The sequence below is a fragment of the Ips typographus genome, linkage group LG2 (assembly GCF_016097725.1).
Source record: "Ips typographus isolate SLU linkage group LG2, UJ_Ityp_2.0, whole genome shotgun sequence".
In the NCBI taxonomy this organism is placed as follows: domain Eukaryota; kingdom Metazoa; phylum Arthropoda; class Insecta; order Coleoptera; family Curculionidae; genus Ips; species Ips typographus.
Window position 1 is genome coordinate 6,891,692 of NC_138423.1, and position 20,115 is coordinate 6,911,806.

The following is a 20,115-nucleotide window of genomic DNA, read 5'->3' on the forward strand; positions in this document are numbered from 1 at the left end:
TTTTTATAGGTCCATGAATGGTGTGACATACAATTGTACGTTTCGGATTTAATCAGTTACAAATGTGTAAATTGGAAAAATCAGATCAATATAAAGGTAATAAACTAAAACAGTCACTTAAACTACTTAATAGCTTCATAAGTTAAATACTGGACAGGTAACAGGTCTATTTTGAAAAACAGTTGCAATGGTGGAAAAACTGTCAAATACCACTCCATAAAGCTAGAAAACTGCAAAACCTGCTTAAATGAACTCTGTTATGGTTGATATAGTTGTAAATTATATTAAATGTTTGTTTATAGGTCTATGAGTAGAAATTTGACAGTCGTGACGTGTATCTGTTTATTTTAATATTATTTCAGTCTGTCATAAATTTGGAAACTGTCAAATACCACTCCATGGAGCAATAAAATTACAAAACTTGTTTAAAAGCAATCAGTGTAAATCAGATTATTATGCATTTTATAGTTTCATGGGTGGTTTTTTGGCAGTTGTGACGTGTCTGTCTATTGTGAATGTATTTCGATTTGCCACAAACTGTTAAACACTCATCCTTGAAAGAATTAGGACATACTTTATATCTTCACGAGTACTTTTTTGGCAGTTGTGACGTGTAACTGTCTATTGTGAATATATTTAGATTAGTCACAACAGTAGTAACTGTCAAATACAATTCCATAAAGCTATAAAATGACAAAACTTTCTTAAAACTAGTACCAGATTGGTAGAAAACTCACATTAAATGTTTTTTAGAGTTTTATGGGCAGGATTTTTGACCAATGCCTCTAAATGAAGCTATAAAAGTAAAAATAAACATCCTCTCAAATAACAGTTCTAAACCATTTTAAGTCAATTTTATAGCTTCATGTTTCGAATTTAAAAATGTTTTAAAAATCCATGTACAAAATTCTGTTTGAGATCAGCAAATCCTGGCAACTTTTTGGAACAATTTTGGTGAAATTATATTATTTAAGGGAAAATAAAGGATCAGGTAATGAAAACAAGCTCATTCATAGGTATTTAGTCAATTTTATTTTTATAAATAGCGGGACAATTTGCCCCAATATGTCATCGTTGCTACAAAAGCATCAATAGGTAGGTGTACTAAATAATATTTACAATAATATATTATAATTACGAGTTTCCTGACGGTATTTTATTGACATTGATTGTCACGTAAATCTAAAATGTGAATAAAAAAATCGAGTTTTGTAAGTTATATAGTACCTAATGCTGGTTTTTAAAACCAGACCAAGTAGTCACACATAAATCATCGGAATCAAGCTACAATAACTATATTCCGTTAAATATAGTTTTTTTTAATAAATTTCTATAAATATTTTGCTGTTTTTTTTACGTCAAGGCACTAAAGACAACTGCGTTTAATATGGACCTATCGTACACTTTAAAGCGTTTCCTTAAAGGGAAATAAATGACTAGTACGTAAGTAATTGAAAATAACGTATAATATTAGATTTAACAAAAAGAAGACTAATGGATAAGTACGATTTTTTAATTGTGGCATACAATAGCCACAAACAATATGGAAATGTTGAACGAAGTTTGTTAACGCAATTTTTTTGGTTTAAATATTTAAAAAATTATCTTCCATATTGTGGTTTTTTAATATAAAAATCAATAAATTAATATTGGTAACATTTGAATAATTGATATAAAAAGATGAACTGAAATTAAATAAAATAAGGAATTATATGGTCCCTTTTCTACGAAAAAGACTTTAAAAGTCTTCATAAAGCACCAAATACATTAGAATATTCTGCTTCACCTTAAAAATACATCTCATTGTGGTATAGATGTAGTTTAAGGTATTTTCCTAAAATATATTGTTTTTTACTTGTAATAAGCTCTAAAAGTATACCAATAAGGTTTGTTCCAATCGGTAGTAATATTACCGTAAGTTTATTGTCAGTATATTTTACATTTTCCTTCGGAAAATCGGTTTTTGCTATTAAATTTATATTTTTATATTCACGTGACTAGTGCCGCCATTTCTACAGTGTTACCAACTCAAAAATTGCATTCCCAGAATCCGGTGATTATTTTTAACTTAAATTACCTTTTTTATGGGCACGTGCCTGTTTTTGACTAGTACAACTTTGCCTTTACAATGTTGCCAGCTATATTTTGATATTTTCAATATCAACCTAACCTATAAAACTACCATTGGTGTTCCTGTTTTGTCAATTTGGTATAATACAGGGTGGTCCAGTTTTAAATGTCAATAATTCACCATTCGATAGCCTATCAAAAAATTGACACGCATTATGTCATTTTACTGAAAAATGCTTCCTAAGGAAAATACAGTCCTTCAAAGATGGTTTTCATTTTTCTGTCTTATTTTCTACGTAACGAGATTAATTTCCTTGTTCAAATTGAAAAAGAAAATATCTCCTATAAAAGTCTAATTTGTAACTTCGTTTACGAGACAATTGAGTTGATACGTTCAAAGACCTAAAACTATCCCATCCCAACTTCAAAATTGTCTCGAAACGGTGAAAATTGACTTGAGAGGCTTAAAAACTGTCTTTGTAGTTAGTCGTCATAGTTTTCAGCTAAATAGAAAGACTTTAGTATTGAAAATTGGCTTGTAGACATAAAAAACTACTTTTTCTAGAATTTTTACAAATTTACACATTTAAACCTTGAAAATTGGACACCAAAAAGTGACACATCAGAAGCTTAAAATCTGCAATTTGAAGTAAGTTTTCATAATTTGAAGACAAATTTCAATATTTTAGTCTCTAATACAAGATATTGACATTTTCATGAAAAATGACTTTTCAAGTTTTTTGTAATTTGCTTTTCATTTTCTTAGAATTCTGAACTATTTTTAGTGCATTCACGCTGTGATCAGCCTGAAAAATCTAGTTTCAAGATCTTCACAAAGTTTTTGACTTATCAGGCCTGAAAACCAGTTTGTACACACTGTCCACAGTCTTGAAAATGTCACTTCAAGCTACTTCACTATCAAATAGACTTCTACAGTCATCGGTTCAAAAAATTGGAGCATTTCTACGAAATTCAGACTGGTTTTAGTGCTTTAAGACTAAAAAATCGAGTTTAAGACTATTTATAATAGTAAACGACAAGTCAGATTCTTAAGTAAACATTTTGGCACCAAATGCTACGATATTAGGACTGTTTCTAGTGTTTAATTGAATTCTAGACTTTTCAGTCCAAACCTAAAACTAATCCAACCCAACTTGAAAATTGTCTTGGAAACGGTGAAAATTTACTTAAAAAATGTCTTTGTAGCCAGTTTTTATAGTTTTCGGACAAATTAAAAGACTTTAGTCTTGAAAATTGACTTGAGAGGCTTAAAAACTGTCTTTGAGTCGGTCATTTTCAAATAAATTGAAAGACTTTAGTATTAGGTCTGTTCGTAGAGGCAATTTCAAACTGGTTTCCCACTGAAAATCGGAAATTGTTGGCTTTTATTGGTTGAATGCTCACGTGACATTGACATTTTAAGGGAAATGGCCAATAGCTGGACATATTCCTCTGATTATTAGTTGGAGATCCTTTCTGCGAACAGACCTATTGAAAATTGAGTTGTAGACATAAAAAACTACTTTTTCTACAATTTTTGACTACAGATTCAGACATTTAAATCTTGAAAATTGACTTGGACACTAAAAAGTGACTCTGAATCAATGAAAAGTGACATCAGAAGCTTAAAATTTGCAATTTGAAGTAAGTTTTCATAATTTGAAGACAAATTTCAATATTTTAGCCTCTAATACAAGATATTGGCATTAGATTCATGAATATTGACTTGAAGACTAACTTTCAAGTATTTTGTACTTTGCTTTTCATTTTCGTAGAACTCTGGACTATTTTTAGTGCTTTAAAACTGCTTTCAGCTTGAAAAATCGAGTTTCAAGACTATCTTCTCCAAGTTTTTGACGTAGTAGACTTAAAAAACTATGTTTACATTCTCCATAAGCTTAAAAATGTCATTTCAAGCTTTGACACTATTAAACACGTCAGTGCTAAAAATTCGAGCATTTCTTAAAAATCTAGACTGTTTTTAGTGCTTTCACGCTGTGATCAGTCTGAAAAATCTAGTTACAAGATCTTCACAAAGTTTTTGACTTATCAGGCATGAAAGCCAGTTTGTACACTGTCCATAGTCTTGAAAATGTCACTTTTTCACTATTATATTGACTTCTACACTCATCGGTTCCAAAAATTATAGCATTTTTAAGAAATTCAGACTGGTTTCAGTGGTTTAAGACTGAAAAATCGAATTTAAGACTATTTATGACAGTAAACAAGTTTCAGACTCTTAAGTAAAAATTTTGAAAACTAATTTTAAGAAACTTACTCTTACTCCAAAAAATGAATTTGGACTGTTTCCAGTGTTTAATTCAATAATTCTAGACTTGTTCCAGTCCAGAAAAAGTCCTGAAAATAAACTTTTGGATTCTCTTTAGTCCTACTAAGTCATTTCAAGCCTTAAAAGTCAACTTTTAGACTATTTTTAGTAGTAAAAAATAAGTTTTATGCGCAACAATATTTGTCTTGATTTCCGGAATATTTTTAGATAAATAAACACTTGACTTCTAGTAAATAACAAGTTTTTAGACTATTCAGTACAAATTTGGACTCTCACAAGTCTTTGTGATTGTGTTTCTTTGACTATTTTGTAAACCTCCCAAATGACCAGATTTGAATCCTCTCTCTTGTTTTTTGGGCCTTAAAACTATATTTTCTAATAATAGAAAATACAATTTTAAAACAAAATTTTACAAGAGATACATCGTTTTCAAATGCAAGTCATTTTTCAATAATATCCAGTGAGCGTAAAAACTCCACTACACCAGTTTTGACAAATGTTATTCACATCATATACGAGGATTCATTCCAAATTTAAACAAAATTGCTCCTCCAAAAAAAGAAACTCGCTTTTGGAGGACTGTATCTTCTTTAGGGAAGGTTTTTGAATGAAATGAAAATGACATGAAAAAATGACATAATGCATGTCAACTCCAACAACATGGACCAACCTGTATACAACTAGAGTATACCAAACGATTCTGTGGTGAATATAACTGGATTGGCTGGGTTTCCAATCGATTTTTCAGATGATAAAAATTTGGATTTACTTGTCCAAAGTAAATTGATCAAAATGCTTTTGAGTTGGAATTCTTCAAATAATAATTTTATTTTCCACAACTCTAGTTGGGACAACTAACTGTGGATAATCATTGGTAGTCAAATTTGTAGCTGGTTTTTACAAATGCCTGTGAGTAATATTACTCTCGGTTGGAACTATAATTTTAGCAGTCTTGGTGTAGAAATTGCACGACAATCGACAAGTTATTTTCAGTTTCCCACCATATTAAACTATGTAACAATGATACGGTCTTCTTATTGAGACTGAACATTTTACATTCTTTATAAAACCAACCGAAGGGCGTATCAAAGGACACTTTCGTGTCCCTTTGATTGGCCCTTGTGGCAAGTCTAGTACAAAAATACAAAAAAAAAAACCAAGCAAGGGACGGATTGTAACATTAACGTTTTCCTTAAACATAATAACTCAGCCTTTTTGTGCACTGGCTTGTTACAAACTATTTGATGAATGAAAACTGATGGGCGCACCCAGAAAGACAATTAAGTTGATTTGGCCCCAGTTTTCATTCTTGCGACCAACAATCGTACATTAACAAACTAGTTATTCGCGTCTCTGTTTATCACACGTGTCACTTTCTTGTGTTCTACCCCGTCTAGAGCTTTCTCGAATGTACGTTTCCTAGTTTTCGACAAACGGTCTGGTCGCACCAATCACCTGCACGGAGCCAGTAGAATTTCCAGCCAGCACGGACAAGATATAATCTCACGTCTGGAGTAACCGTTACCATAACCCTTGACAAAGCTAATCCTGGAAAACAAAGAAAAAGTAGAGTTAATAACACTTTTTTTTTGATTTCATATTAGAATTGAACGCAAAAAAATATGAAATTTAGTTATTTTTTTTATTTTAAAAAATACTAACAATACAATAATTGAATGAAAAGATTCAAATTTTATAGTAACATTTAAAACTCCCGCTAGATATGACGTAGACGGTTTTCAACCAATTAGCTGACAGGAGCCACTTCTATCATCCGGTTGCCAGTTGGTAAAGTTTTCAATTAAATCTTGACAAATCAGAAAGCATAAAGATTAAAGCCGGTCTTTTGAACGTCAAAACGGAATCCTAAAGATCACGTGACTGTTTTAAATGTCAAAATATTATTTGAAGGGTCACGTGACCGTTTTCAAGTTTAAACTGATGGTTTTTAAAGTCACGTGACTCGTTTTGAAGTGCAAATGGTCACGCGACTAATTTCAATCATCAAATTTGGTTTTAAATGTCACGTGATCGTTTTTGAGTTTAAACTGATATTTCTAAAATCACGTGACACTTTTTACATTGTAAATGGTCACGTGACGAATTTCAATAATCAAATTTAACTTTAAAGGTCTAGCAACTTTTTTCTATCGTCAAAACGGAATCCTAAATAAAGATCACGTGACTGTTTTAAATGTCAAAATATTATTTGAAGGGTCACGTGACCGTTTTCAAGTTTAAACTGATGTTTTTTAAAGTCACGTGACTCGTTTCAAGGTGCAAATGGTCAAGCGACTAATTTCAATCATCAAATTTAGTTCTAAGTGTCACGTGATCGTTTTTGAGTTTAAACTGATATTTCTAAAATCACGTGACGCGTTTTACAGTGTAAATGGTCACGTGACGAATTTCAATAATCAAATTTATTTTTAAAGGTCTCGTAACTTTTTTCCACCGTCAAAATGGAATCCTAAAGATCACGTGACCGTTTTTAAGTTTACTGATGTTTTTTAAAGTCACGTGACTCGTTTTAAAGTGCAAATGGTCACGCGACTAATTTCAATCATCAAATTTAGTTTTAAATGTCACGTGATCGTTTTTGAGTTTAAACTGATATTTCTAAAATCACGTGACGCGTTTTACAGTGTAAATGGTCACGTGACAAATTTCAATAATCAAATTTGTTTTTAAAGGTCTCGTAACTTTTTTCCACCGTCAAAATGGAATCCTAAAGATCACGTGACCGTTTTTAAGTTTAAACTGACGTTTTTTTAAGTCACGTGACTCGTTTTAAAGTGCAAATGGTCACGCGACTAATTTCAATCGTAAAATTTAATTTTAAATGTCACGTGATCGTTTTTGAGATCGTTTTGAACTGATATTTTTAACATCACGTGACACATTTTACAGTGCAAATGGTCACGTGACGATTTTCAATCATTAAATTTATTTTTAGAGGTCTAGTGGATCTTTTTTAACGTCCAAACGAAATCCTAAAGAGCACGTGACTGTTTTAAATGTCAAAATATTATTTAACGATCACGTGACCGTTTTTCAGTGTTAACTGATGTTTTTAAGTCGCGTGGTGACCGTTTTTCAGTTTTTAACTGATATTTTGCTTCAAGGCTGAAAAAAGTCAAAATATGTCATTCGACTTGTCAAAACGGTCCTTCTGATGCCGGAACTGTCAAAATACAAAGTGACAACGAGGGAATCTGAGCGAGACAAAACTGGGATTTTTTTTGAACATTTATACTGCAATTTTTGAGATTAACTGTCAACACGTAGGTAGCAAAGTGTCATAATCTGTCATTTTGCTTGTCAAAGCTGTCATTTCCACGCGGAAACTTCAAAATTTCAAGTAAAAATTATAAAATTGAAAGGACGTGACAAAACTGTCGTTCTCTCAATGAAACAGGTTCAAAGTCAAACAGTAGGAAAGAAAATATCAAAAGGTGTTCTTATACCTTTCAAAAATGTCATTTTCAGACTAAGCCTGTCAAAATTTAAAGGTAAATTTGTCAAAATGTAAACCAAAAAAAATCACGAAAATGTATTAACAGATTCAAAGTCACAAAGTGCTGAGAGAAAAATGTGGAAATATGTCATTTTGCTTGTCAAAACTGTCATCCTAAACCTGAAGCTGTCAATATCAGGTAGCAAGGTGTCAAAATCAGTCATTTTCAGACCAAAACTCTCAAAATTTCAGATTAGTCAAAATGTAAACCAAAAAAAATACGAAAATTTCAAGCAAAAACTGACAAGTTTTAAGGTCAAACTGTGTAAATTCCGAAGGTAAACTGGCAAAATCTGTCATTTAATTTGTCAAAACTGTCATTTCAAAGCCGAAACTGTCGAAAATTCAAACGTGACCACTGGAAAAGTTGGAGATATGGAGTAATTCAAAGTCACAAAGTGCTGAGAGAAAAATGTGAAAATATGTCATTTTGCTTGTCAAAACTGTCATCCTAAACCTGAAGCTGTCAATTTCAGGTAGAAAGGTGTCAAAATCAGTCATTTTCAGACCAGAACTCTCAAAATTTCAGATTAGTCAAAATGTAAACCAAAAAAAATACGAAAATTTCAAGCAAAAACTGACAAGTTTTAAGGCCAAACTGTGTAAATTCCGAAGGTACACTGTCAAAATCTGTCATTTAATTTGTCAAAACTGTCATTTCAAAGCCGAAACTGTCGAAAATTCAAACGTGACCACTAGAGAAATTGGAGATATGGAGTAATTCAAAGTCACAAAGTGCTGAGAGAAAAATGTGAAAATATGTCATTTTGCTTGTCAAAACTGTCATCCTAAACCTGAAGCTGTCAATTTAGAGGTAGCAAGGTGTCAAAATCAGTTATTTTCAGACCAAAACTCTCAAAATTTCAGATTAGTCAAAATGAAAAACCAAAAAAAAACGAAAATTTCAAGCAAAAACTGACAAGTTTTAAGGCCAACCTGTGTAAATTCCGAAGGTAAACTGTCCAAATCTGTCATTTAATTTGTCAAAACTGTCATTTCAAAGCCGAAACTGTCGAAAATTCAAACGTGACCACAAGAGAAATTGGAGATATGGAGTAATTCAAAGTTACAAAGTGCTGAGAGAAAAATGGGAAAATATGTCATTTTGCTTGTCAAAACTGTCATCCTAAACCTGAAGCTGTCAATTTAGAGGTAGCAAGGTGTCAAAATCTGTCATTTAATTTGTCAAAACTGTCATTTCCAAGCCGAAACTGTCGAAAATTCAAACGTGACCACTGGAAAAGTTGGAGATATGGAGTAATTCAAAGTCACAAAGTGCTGAGAGAAAAATGTGAAAATATGTCATTTTGCTTGTCAAAACTGTCATCCTAAACCTGAAGCTGTCAATATCAGGTAGCAAGGTGTGAAAATCAGTCATTTTCAGACCAAAACTCTCAAAATTTCATATTAGTCAAAATGTAAACCAAAAAAAAAAAAGAAAATTTTAAGCAAAAACTGACAAGTTTTAAGGCCAAACTGTGTAAATTCCGAAGGTACACTGTCAAAATCTGTCATTTAATTTGTCAAAACTGTCATTTCAAAGCCGAAACTGTCGAAAATTCAAACGTGACCACAAGAGAAATTGGAGATATGGAGTAATTCAAAGTTACAAAGTGCTGAGAGAAAAATGTGAAAATATGTCATTTTGCTTGTCAAAACTGTCATCCTAAACCTGAAGCTGTCAATTTAGAGGTAGCAAGGTGTCAAAATCTGTCATTTAATTTGTCAAAACTGTCATTTCCAAGCCGAAACTGTCGAAAATTCAAACGTGACCACTGGAAAAGTTGGAGATATGGAGTAATTCAAAGTCACAAAGTGCTGAGAGAAAAATGTGAAAATATGTCATTTTGCTTGTCAAAACTGTCATCCTAAACCTGAAGCTGTCAATATCAGGTAGCAAGGTGTGAAAATCAGTCATTTTCAGACCAAAACTCTCAAAATTTCATATTAGTCAAAATGTAAACCAAAAAAAAAAAAGAAAATTTTAAGCAAAAACTGACAAGTTTTAAGGCCAAACTGTGTAAATTCCGAAGGTACACTGTCAAAATCTGTCATTTAATTTGTCAAAACTGTCATTTCAAAGCCGAAACTGTCGAAAATTCAAACGTGACCACTAGGGAAATTGGAGATATGGAGTAATTCAAAGTTACAAAGTGCTGAGAGAAAAATGTGAAAATGTGTCATTTTGCTTGTCAAAACTGACATCCTAAACCTGAAGCTGTCAATTTAGAGGTAGCAAGGTGTCAAAATCTGTCATTTAATTTGTCAAAACTGTCATTTCCAAGCCGAAACTGTCGAAAATTCAAACGTGACCACTAGAGAAATTGGAGATATGGAGTAATTCAAAGTTACAAAGTGCTGAGAGAAAAATGTGAAAATGTGTCATTTTGCTTGTCAAAACTGTCATCCTAAACCTGAAGCTGTCAATTTAGAGGTAGCAAAAGGTGTCAAACTCAGTCATTTTCAGACCAAAACTCTCAAAATTTCAGATTAGACATAATGTAAACCAAAAAAAAAAACGAAAATTTCAAGCAAAAATTGACAAGTTTTAAGGCCAAACTGTGTAAATTCCGAAGGTACACTGTCAAAATCTGTCATTTAATTTGTCAAAACTGTCATTTCAAAGCCGAAACTGTCGAAAATTCAAACGTGACCACTAGAGAAATTGGAGATATGGAGTAATTCAAAGTTACAAAGTGCTGAGAGAAAAATGTGAAAATGTGTCATTTTGCTTGTCAAAACTGACATCCTAAACCTGAAGCTGTCAATTTAGAGGTAGCAAGGTGTCAAAATCTGTCATTTAATTTGTCAAAACTGTCATTTCCAAGCCGAAACTGTCGAAAATTCAAACGTGACCACTAGAGAAATTGGAGATATGGAGTAATTCAAAGTTACAAAGTGCTGAGAGAAAAATGTGAAAATGTGTCATTTTGCTTGTCAAAACTGTCATCCTAAACCTGAAGCTGTCAATTTAGAGGTAGCAAGGTGTCAAAATCTGTCATTTAATTTGTCAAAACTGTCATTTCCAAGCCGAAACTGTCGAAAATTCAAACGTGACCACTAGAGAAATTGGAGATATGGAGTAATTCAAAGTTACAAAGTGCTGAGAGAAAAATGTGAAAATGTGTCATTTTGCTTGTCAAAACTGTCATCCTAAACCTGAAGCTGTCAATTTAGAGGTAGCAAAAGGTGTCAAACTCAGTCATTTTCAGACCAAAACTCTCAAAATTTCAGATTAGACATAATGTAAACCAAAAAAAATACGAAAATTTCAAGCAAAAATTGACAAGTTTTAAGGCCAAGCTGTGCAAATTCCGAAGGTACACTGTCAAAATCTGTCATTTAATTTGTCAAAACTGTCATTTCAAAGCCGAAACTGTCGAAAATTCAAACGTGACCACTGGAAAAATTGGAGATATGGAGTAAACCAAAGTCACAAAGTGCTGAGAGAACAATGTGAAAATATGTCAGTTTGCTTGTCAAAACTGTCATTCTAAACCTGAAGCTGTCAATTTCAGGTAGTAAGGTGTCAAAATCAGTCATTTTCAGACCAAAACTCTCAAAATTACAGATTAGTCAAAATGTAAACCAAAAAAAAATACGAAAATTTCAAGCAAAAACTGACAAGTTTTAAGGCCAAACTGTGTAAATTCCGAAGGTAAACTGTCAAAATCTGTCATTTGATTTGTCAAAACTGTCATTTCAAAGCCGAAACTGTCGAAAATTCATCATCATCATGGAGATATGGAGTAAGACCAATAAACAGGGAATGAAGGAAAAAACAAATAAAGTTTCACATTTTATAACAAATTTTAAATGGCAAATTGGTAACTTAAAAACAAATTTATTTGACTTAGTAGTCATTTATTTGACTTAGTAGTCAAATAAATTTGACTACCTAATAGTTTACCTTATGGAATTTGGATCAGGTGCAGGTCCTTTTTGACAACCGTCCGCCATCAGTTGATCCCAACCAAACATTTGGGGACTACAGGGTGCGTGCACGCACAAGCAGGAATCGGGCGGCACGCGAGTCGGCCACCCATATGGGTCCTCATAGCCGCCCTTCAGGTACAGCGAATCGACAAACACCGGCTGATCCGACCGGTTGTACAGCCACACGAAACCGTCAGAATCGCGGGATAAAGTTATTCCTGAAAATTGTATTTTTTGTTTAGTTAAAGTTTTTAAGGCAATTTATCATACACTTGGAACTTGAGTAATATTCTGGCAAAATATAAATTAAAAATAAGTAAATAAATCATTGAAAATTTCAGAATTTGGCTGGGCATTTTGCTGTCTGAAACAGATTTCTATCCTACTTTTTAGATATCTCCAGTATAACGTCGTATATTTGAAATTTAATACCAAATATAACTTAAAAAGTACAATTTTTTCGACAAATCGACATTTTGTTAACAAAAACTGAAGATAGGAATGTGCATCAAGTTATTTTCCGCAAGTTTGAAATGCAAAGATGAAAATGTCTGATCATTGCTGACCAATTATTGAAAAAGCAATAATTTGCATTTTTTTATCATCTCAAGTTATAAGCTACTCTAAAATCGTCGCATTGTTCAAATATTCCAAATAAAACTAATTAAGTGACCTGGCATTTTGCTGTAAAAGTTGGTATTATAGGAATTCGTAAAAAAAACGATAGCTGATTGCTGAGTCATTCAATGATTAAATAGTTAAGAGTACACCAGATGATTAATACCGTCATCGAGTAATTTGATTAACGATTACCATGACGAAACTTTGATCTGATCTGATAAAAATGTAAGGTAACTCTACTGCCAGCCATTTAATCATTAAATCCAGAAACAAAACAGAATTTTTGAAATTTCTCATCTTATTCAGTATCTGTTTACAGGGAAAAAGTATAATTTAGATACCAAAATGTTCGATACACAAACTTTAACATTTTGAAAAGCCAGGGGGAGGATAAATGTTCATTTTTCCCCTAAAAATATTTACTCTTTCGTGTAGTATCTGGAATTCATATTATTAAAAGCAGATAGCGCTTTTAGAGTTGAAAAGAGCAGTTCAAAACGATCATATTGAGCTTTTTACAATCACTAAAACCCCAAAAATGGCGGTTGATAAGGAATTTTCAAAATTTCCAAAAAAAGTGGAATATCATGGAAACGGTTAGAATTACGGAAATTTCACAAGAGACCAAAAATGTTATCTTAAAAGAACATTTTAAGACAAACATTTTAAGTTTTTTACGGTCGTAAAAACCCCAAAAATGGAGGAGGAACAAAGTTTTTAAAATTTTTATGAAATTTCCCAAAAAAAGTCGAATATTTCGGAAACGGTTGGAAATTTTGCAGAAAAACAAAAATGTTCAGAATGACTGTCTGCAGCCAGTAGTAAGTTTACTTAGACTCGGATAAACGCGGTCTTCACTGGCAGAGCGTTAAATTTAACTGTTTTTTTTGAACACCCTGTATATGTTCAATCGTATTCCGGTTAGTATGAAATGAAAGGGCAGTTCAAAACAAGCATTTTGCACTTTTTATGGTCGCTAAAACCCCAAAAATGGCGAAGATACGGAGTTTTTAAAATAATGATGCAATTTCCAAAAAAAAAGTCGAATATCTCGGAAACAGAGTTACGAAAATTTTGCAAGAAACCAAAAATATTAAGAATTATTCTTGAGCGGTCATAACCGGCAGACAGTTAATTACTAATTTAACTATTTTTCAAATTAACAAGTGGGTTTTACAAGCAATTTTGTGTGTGACTATCCTTTCAAACTGTGTTTTTGGCAATTCAAACTTTGACACCGCTTTTCTCCCTGACTGTACCAAATTTTGAAGTGTTTTTTCAAGTTATTGAGTAGGAAATTCGATAAAGATTCTAAAAATGTGCTTAAAACTGTCATTTTCTCACTCCAAGTGGGTTTTAAAAGCAATTGTGTCCCTGACTGTCCTTTCAAACTGTGTTTCTAGCAATTTAGATTTTGACACCGCTTTTCTGCCTGACTATACCAAATTGTACAAGTGTTTTTTCAACTTATTGAATAGGAAATTTAATGAGAATTTCAAAAATGTGCTTAAAACTACCATTTTCTCACTCCAAGTGGGTTTTACAAGCAATTTTGTCTCTGACTGTTCTTTCAAACTGTGTTTTTGGCAGTTCAAACTTTGACACTGCTTTTCTCCCTGACTGTACCAAATTTTGAAGTGTTTTTTTAAATTGCTGAGTAGGAAATTTGATAAAGATTCTAAAAATGTGCTTAAAACTGTCATTTTCTCACTCCAAGTGGGTTTTACAAGCAATTTTGCCTCTGACTGTTCTTTCAAACTGTGTTTCTGCCAATTCAAACTTTGACACCGCTTTTCTCCCTGACTGTACCAAATTTTGAAGTGTTTTTTCAAGTTATTGAGTAGGAAATTCGATAAAGATTCTAAAAATGTGCTTAAAACTGTCATTTTCTCACTCCAAGTGGGTTTTATAAGCAATTTTGTCTCTGACTGTCCTTTCAAACTGTGTTTTTGGCAGTTCAAACTTTGACACCGCTTTTCTCCCTGACTTTACCAAATTTTGAAGTGTTTTTTTAGGTTAATGAGTAGTAAATTCAATAAAGATTCTAAAAATGTGCTTTAAACTGTCATTTTCTCACTCCAAGTGGGTTTTATAAGCAATTTTGTCTCTGACTGTCCTTTCAAACTGTGTTTTTGGCAGTTCAAACTTTGACACCGCTTTTCTCCCTGACTTTACCAAATTTTGAAGTGTTTTTTTAGGTTAATGAGTAGTAAATTCAATAAAGATTCTAAAAATGTGCTTTAAACTGTCATTTTCTCACTCCAAGTGGGTTTTATAAGCAATTTTGTCTCTGACTGTCCTTTCAAACTGTGTTTTTGGCAGTTCAAACTTTGATACCGCTTTTCTCCCTGACTTTACCAAATTTTGAAGTGTTTTTTTTAGGTTAATGAGTAGGAAATTCGATAAGGATTCTAAAAATGTGCTTAAAACTGCCATTTTCTCACTCCAAGTGGTTCTACAAGCAATTTTGTCTCTGACTGTCCTTTCAAACTGTGTTTCTGGCAATTCAAACTTTGAAACCGCTTTTTACCCTGACTGTAAATAGTTCTAATATCACGTGACAACTGTCACTAACGTCAAAACATCTGTCGTCTGTGTCGAGTTACGAAAATTTTGCAAGAAACCAAAAATATACAGAATTACACTATTTTTCTTTTTGTTTATTTTTTGAACATCCTGTATATGTTCACTTGCGTTATACGGTTTGCACGAGGTAAAGGAGCAGTTCAAAACAAACACTTTGAACTTTTTACAATCGCTGAAACCCCAAAAAAGGCGGAAATAAGAAATTTTGAAAATGTACATGCAATTTAAACAAAAAATATAAAAATTCGGATATCTCGGAAATGGTTAGAGTTACGGAAATTTTACAAGATACCAAAAATGTTCAGTACGGCATTTTGCACCCTGGGGACTTCAGTACGGATAAAATAATACTTACAATTTAGAAAAAAAAAATGTTGTAATGATTTGCACTTGGGCATTTTCGTGAAAAGCACCTCATTGAACAGTAATATCTTCATTTTTCAACTTTTTATTTAAAAATGTGATAATTTCAGTTATAACAGAAGTTTTCCCCAAACTGAATATTTAAAAAAAAACTGAAATGTTCAGTTGTCCTTACCTAATCCAATTTTAACCCTCGTTTTCCGACTAGATTCTGGCTGTCTTGCATTGTTCTGACCTAACGACTCCAAGCTAAGTCCATCGAGCCCGTATCGTTCATGACCGAAAATGTTCACGTGGTGAGATCCAATAGGAACCACGGGACCAACTCTTTCTTGCATCTCCCAGTATTTTAGCGTACACCATTCCAGATGGTTCGTCATCGATGACCCTGGAACAGAAACACTGAATTTAATTATCGTTGTATTTCTTTAAAAAACAAATTCAATTCAGAAACGTTGCAACGTCGTCGTCACAGTGTTGCAACGTCAAAATATTTAATGGCGGTAGAATAATCAGTCAAAAAACGGTAGATAACGCTAGATCAAAGCAAATTCATTAATTTTACATTATTATACAGAGTGTCTTTTAATAGTTGTCAACTTTAGAACATAGTTTGACAGTTTTGACGTTAGTGGCAGTTGTCACGTAATTGTAGAAAACTACTTGACAATTGGCAAAATAACTGTCATAATTCTCAGAAACACGTTTTATATCAAATAATGCAAGAAAACATTTCTAAACCCTGATTTTTGCAACTTTAGAGCATGGTTTGACAGTTTTGACGTTAGTGACAGTTGTCACGTAATTTTAGAACACTATTTAGCTAGACGGTAACGTGATAATTGTCAAAATAACTGTCATAATTCTCAGAAACACGTTTTATATCAAATACTGAAACAAAACGTTTCTAAATCCTGATTTTTGCAACTTTAGGTCATGGTTTGACAGTTTTGACGTTAGTGGCAGTTGTCACGTGATTTCAGAAGACTATTTAGCTAGACTATGAAGTGAGAATTGTCAAAATAACTGTCATAATTCTCAGAAACACGTTTTATATCAAATACTGCAAGAAAACGTTTCTAAATCCTGATTTTTGCAACTTTAGAGCATGGTTTGACAGTTTTGACGTTAGTGACAGCTGTCACGTGATTGTAGAACACTATTTAGCTAGACGGTAACGTGATAATTGTTAAAATAACTGTCATAATTCTCAGAAACACGTTTCATATCAAATACTGCAAAAAAACGTTTGTAAATCCTGATTTTTGCAACTTTAAATCATGGTTTGACAGATTTGACGTTAGTGACAGTTGTCACGTGATTTCATAAGACTATTTAGCTAGACTATGATGTGACAGTTGTCAAAATAACTGTCATAATTCTTAGAAACACGTTTCATATCAAATAATGCAAGAAAACGTTTCTAAACCCTGATTTTTGCAACTTTAGAGCACGATTTAACAGTTTTGACGTTACTGTCAGATGTCACGTGATTTCAGAAGACTATTTAGCTAGACTATAAAGTGACAATTGTCAAAATAACTGTCCTAATTCTCAGAAACACGTTTCATATCAAATACAGCAAAAAAAAAACGTTTCTAAACACTGATTTTTGCAACTTTAGAGCATGGTTTGACAGTTTTGACGTTATTGGCAGTTGTCACGTGATTTCAGAAGACTATTTAGCTAGACTATGAAGTGACAATTGTCAAATTAACTGTTAAATCTCAGAAAATCGTCTTGTTTCGAAAACTGTGTTAAAATGTGCAAATTCTAGTAAAATGTTGACAATTCTGACAATAATGGCATCTGATAATTCTGACATCACGTGGTTTTAGAGAATAATTTGGAGTAAGAAAATGACTGTTTCAGGTGCATTTTTAGAATCCTTATTAAATTTCCTATTCAATAAACTGAAAATATATATAAAAAGTTTCACAACCAACATAATGGCAATAACGTAATTAAAAAGTAGATTATATACAAAAAACAGGAGAAGAAAGAAAGAAGAAGAAGAGAAACGATAGAAGAACTACAAAAACGGTAGATATACTGTTTTAACGGTAGACCTGGCAACATTGGTCGTCGCCCACTTGTCGGAATCGCTACGTCACATGGCGACAGATCCGGTCATGGTGACGGCCTAGTAAGGTCGCGCCGATATGGTGGCGCCGGAAATTCAGCGATTATATTGTTTGCACACATTTCGGTCGTCACCATGATAATACCTGGAAGTGTATTGTACTCGCTTAAACGATTGGATTATACAATTCAGGCTAATGATCTTTGCATCAGAAGAAAGTTGAGCATTACGCGACGCGAAGCGGAAGGTCGCTATTCTAAAGTGGGTGACTCAAGCGGGCGGTAAATTTGGTTTTTCGCTGCTGGTGGTAAACTGGCCCATTCCGCCCGCGTTGGTAATGATCCAAAACTTTGACTAACAGACAGGGTATTGACCGAATGCAATTCACACCAACCTCTACGTGAGCGTTATCACGTATACCACAAATTATAGGAAAAAATGAATTAAAGTCCTGTTGACAGCAAATCGGAGACTGTTAATACTGGGCGTCAGTCTCTCTGGTAAACAATTTCAAGATTATTAGATTACTACTATCAATCGACTACAGCAAAAATTTCGTCCGGATTTATTTTTAGAGGACCTTGCTATTAGTCAAGGATACCCGTTATCTACCGGCACATCACCTTAGTCAATAAGAACTTATGTCATGAAGTGTGAGACTTGTCGATGTTGCCAATTACTCGCTAAACACTAAAATTGGTACTTTCAGTTTAAGTAATTTATTACTCGCTTTTGTTGTGTCACTGATTCATCATGCCATCATTAATTGCGATAATCGAGTGATAAAAGCAATTCGTGCACAAATAGCACATTTAAAACCTAAATTTACGGTATTTTTTTGAATATCAAAAATTTTCTATGGTGCAACATTGTGAAATCCACGTAAAAATTTAATTTAACTTACAAAAGTTAAAAGTTGTAATTCTGTATAATTTGAGTTATGTCATGTTACTAAAGCTCTTTTGATATACCTAAAATAAGTATCATTTTCAATCTGTATGACGTATGAAAGCAAGTAAATAAAATAAATAAATAATAAAATTTTCTCTTCTTAATAATACTAATTCGTGAAAATTCTGTTAAAACCAATGAAACCTGTAATTGAAGAGAATAGCCAAATTCCTTCTCATCAGCTTGGTTTCAGAGAGAAACACCATTGATCAAGTACATAGAATTAAAAGTCAATCTGTAATTGTAATAATATTGTTTTTACCTAAATCTTATGCTAGAGCAACGTTGTAAACGTAAAATGTTATTTTTTCTTAGAGAATGAAAAAGGTTAACTTTTCACAAAATGCACTTTTCATTCCTAAGACCCAATCATACGACACGCTAATTTTTATTTTTCATTCTTATTTTTAAATGCAATATTGACAACTTTAACTTTTTTTTTAAACAAATGAGGTTAAGGTTTTTACAAATTAGTCTGTTTCACATTTTCAATTTTCACTTGTTCATTGGACAATAAAAGAAAGAAAATTAAATTAATTTGTGCTCGAGAACTCTGGTGCAAATGCACGAGAATGACAGAACTTCCTCACAGGAAAATGTTAATAATAATAACTATTTTTCAGTAAAGTAATATCCACTAATTTCAACTTCATTGAAAATATATTAAGTTATCTCTCAGAAGGTTGTTCTACTTATACAAACAATGAAATTACCAAAAAAGTATTTCACTTTTTCGCCATTTCTTGTCAAAAATAAGAAAAAACGAAAATGACTTACGAAAATTGTGAAAAATAGAAAGAGTCCCATTGGGACACAGTTATTGAATAAGAAATTCAATGAGCATTCGAAAAATATGCTTAAAACTACCATTTTCCAACTCCACGTGAGTTTTAGCAGCGATTTTGTCCTTGACTGTCCTATCAAACTGTGTTTCTGGCAGTTCAATCATTGACACCGCTTTTCTTCCTGGCTGTACCAAATTTTGTAGTGTTTTTTCAGGTTATTGAATAGGAAATTTAATGAGGATTTCAAAAATGTGCTTAAAACAGTCATTTTCTCACTCCAAGTGGGTTTTGTTTTACCAGCGATTTTGTTTTTGACTGTCCTTTCAAACTGTGTTTTTGACAGTTCAAACTTTGACACCGCTTTTCTCCCTGACTGTACTTAATTTTGAAGTGTTTTTTTATGTTATTGAATAGAAAATTTAATGAGGATTTCAAAACTGTGCTTAAAAAAGTCATTATCTCACTCCAAGTGGGTTTTACCAGCGATTTTGTTTTCGACTATCCTTTTAAACTGTGTTTCGACAGTTCAAATTCTGACAAGGCTTTTTTCCCTGACTGTACCAAATTTTGTAGTGTTTTTTTCAGGTTATTGAATAGAAAATTTAATGAGGATTTCAAAAATGTGCTTACAACAGTCATTTTCTTATTTCAATTTGGTTTTACAAGCAATTTTGTCTCTGACTCTCATTTCAAGCTGTGTTTTTGGCAGTTCTAATTTTGACACCACTTTTCTCTCTGACTGTACCAAATTTTGTAGTGTTTTTTAAGTTATTGAATAGGAAATTTAACGAGGATTCCAAAAATGTGCTCAAAACAGTAATTTTCTTACTCCAAGTGGGTTTTACATGCATTTTTGTCCCTGGCTGTCCTTTCAAACTGTGTTTTTAACAGTTAAAATTTTGACACCGCTTTT

The 20,115-nt window shown here is 32.6% G+C and overlaps 2 protein-coding genes across 6 annotated transcripts in view; one reads left to right on the forward strand and one right to left on the reverse strand.

Moving 5' to 3' along the window:
- Positions 1-20,115, forward strand: part of LOC145725031 (SRR1-like protein) — a 253,363-nt gene that overhangs the window by 142,288 nt on the left and 90,960 nt on the right. The window lies entirely within an intron of this gene.
- Dad (Daughters against dpp) overlaps positions 1,010-20,115 on the reverse strand; it is a 133,782-nt gene continuing 114,676 nt past the window's right edge. For all 5 annotated transcript variants that reach the window (XM_081973554.1, XM_081973555.1, XM_081973552.1 and 2 more), the window contains 3 exons: positions 15,559-15,771; positions 11,788-12,031; positions 1,010-5,908 (listed from right to left, as the gene is read on the reverse strand). In XM_081973554.1, coding sequence (XP_081829680.1) covers positions 5,812-5,908; positions 11,788-12,031; positions 15,559-15,771 — 554 coding nt within the window. In that variant the 3' untranslated portion in view covers positions 1,010-5,811. The remainder of the gene's footprint in view (positions 5,909-11,787; positions 12,032-15,558; positions 15,772-20,115) is intronic.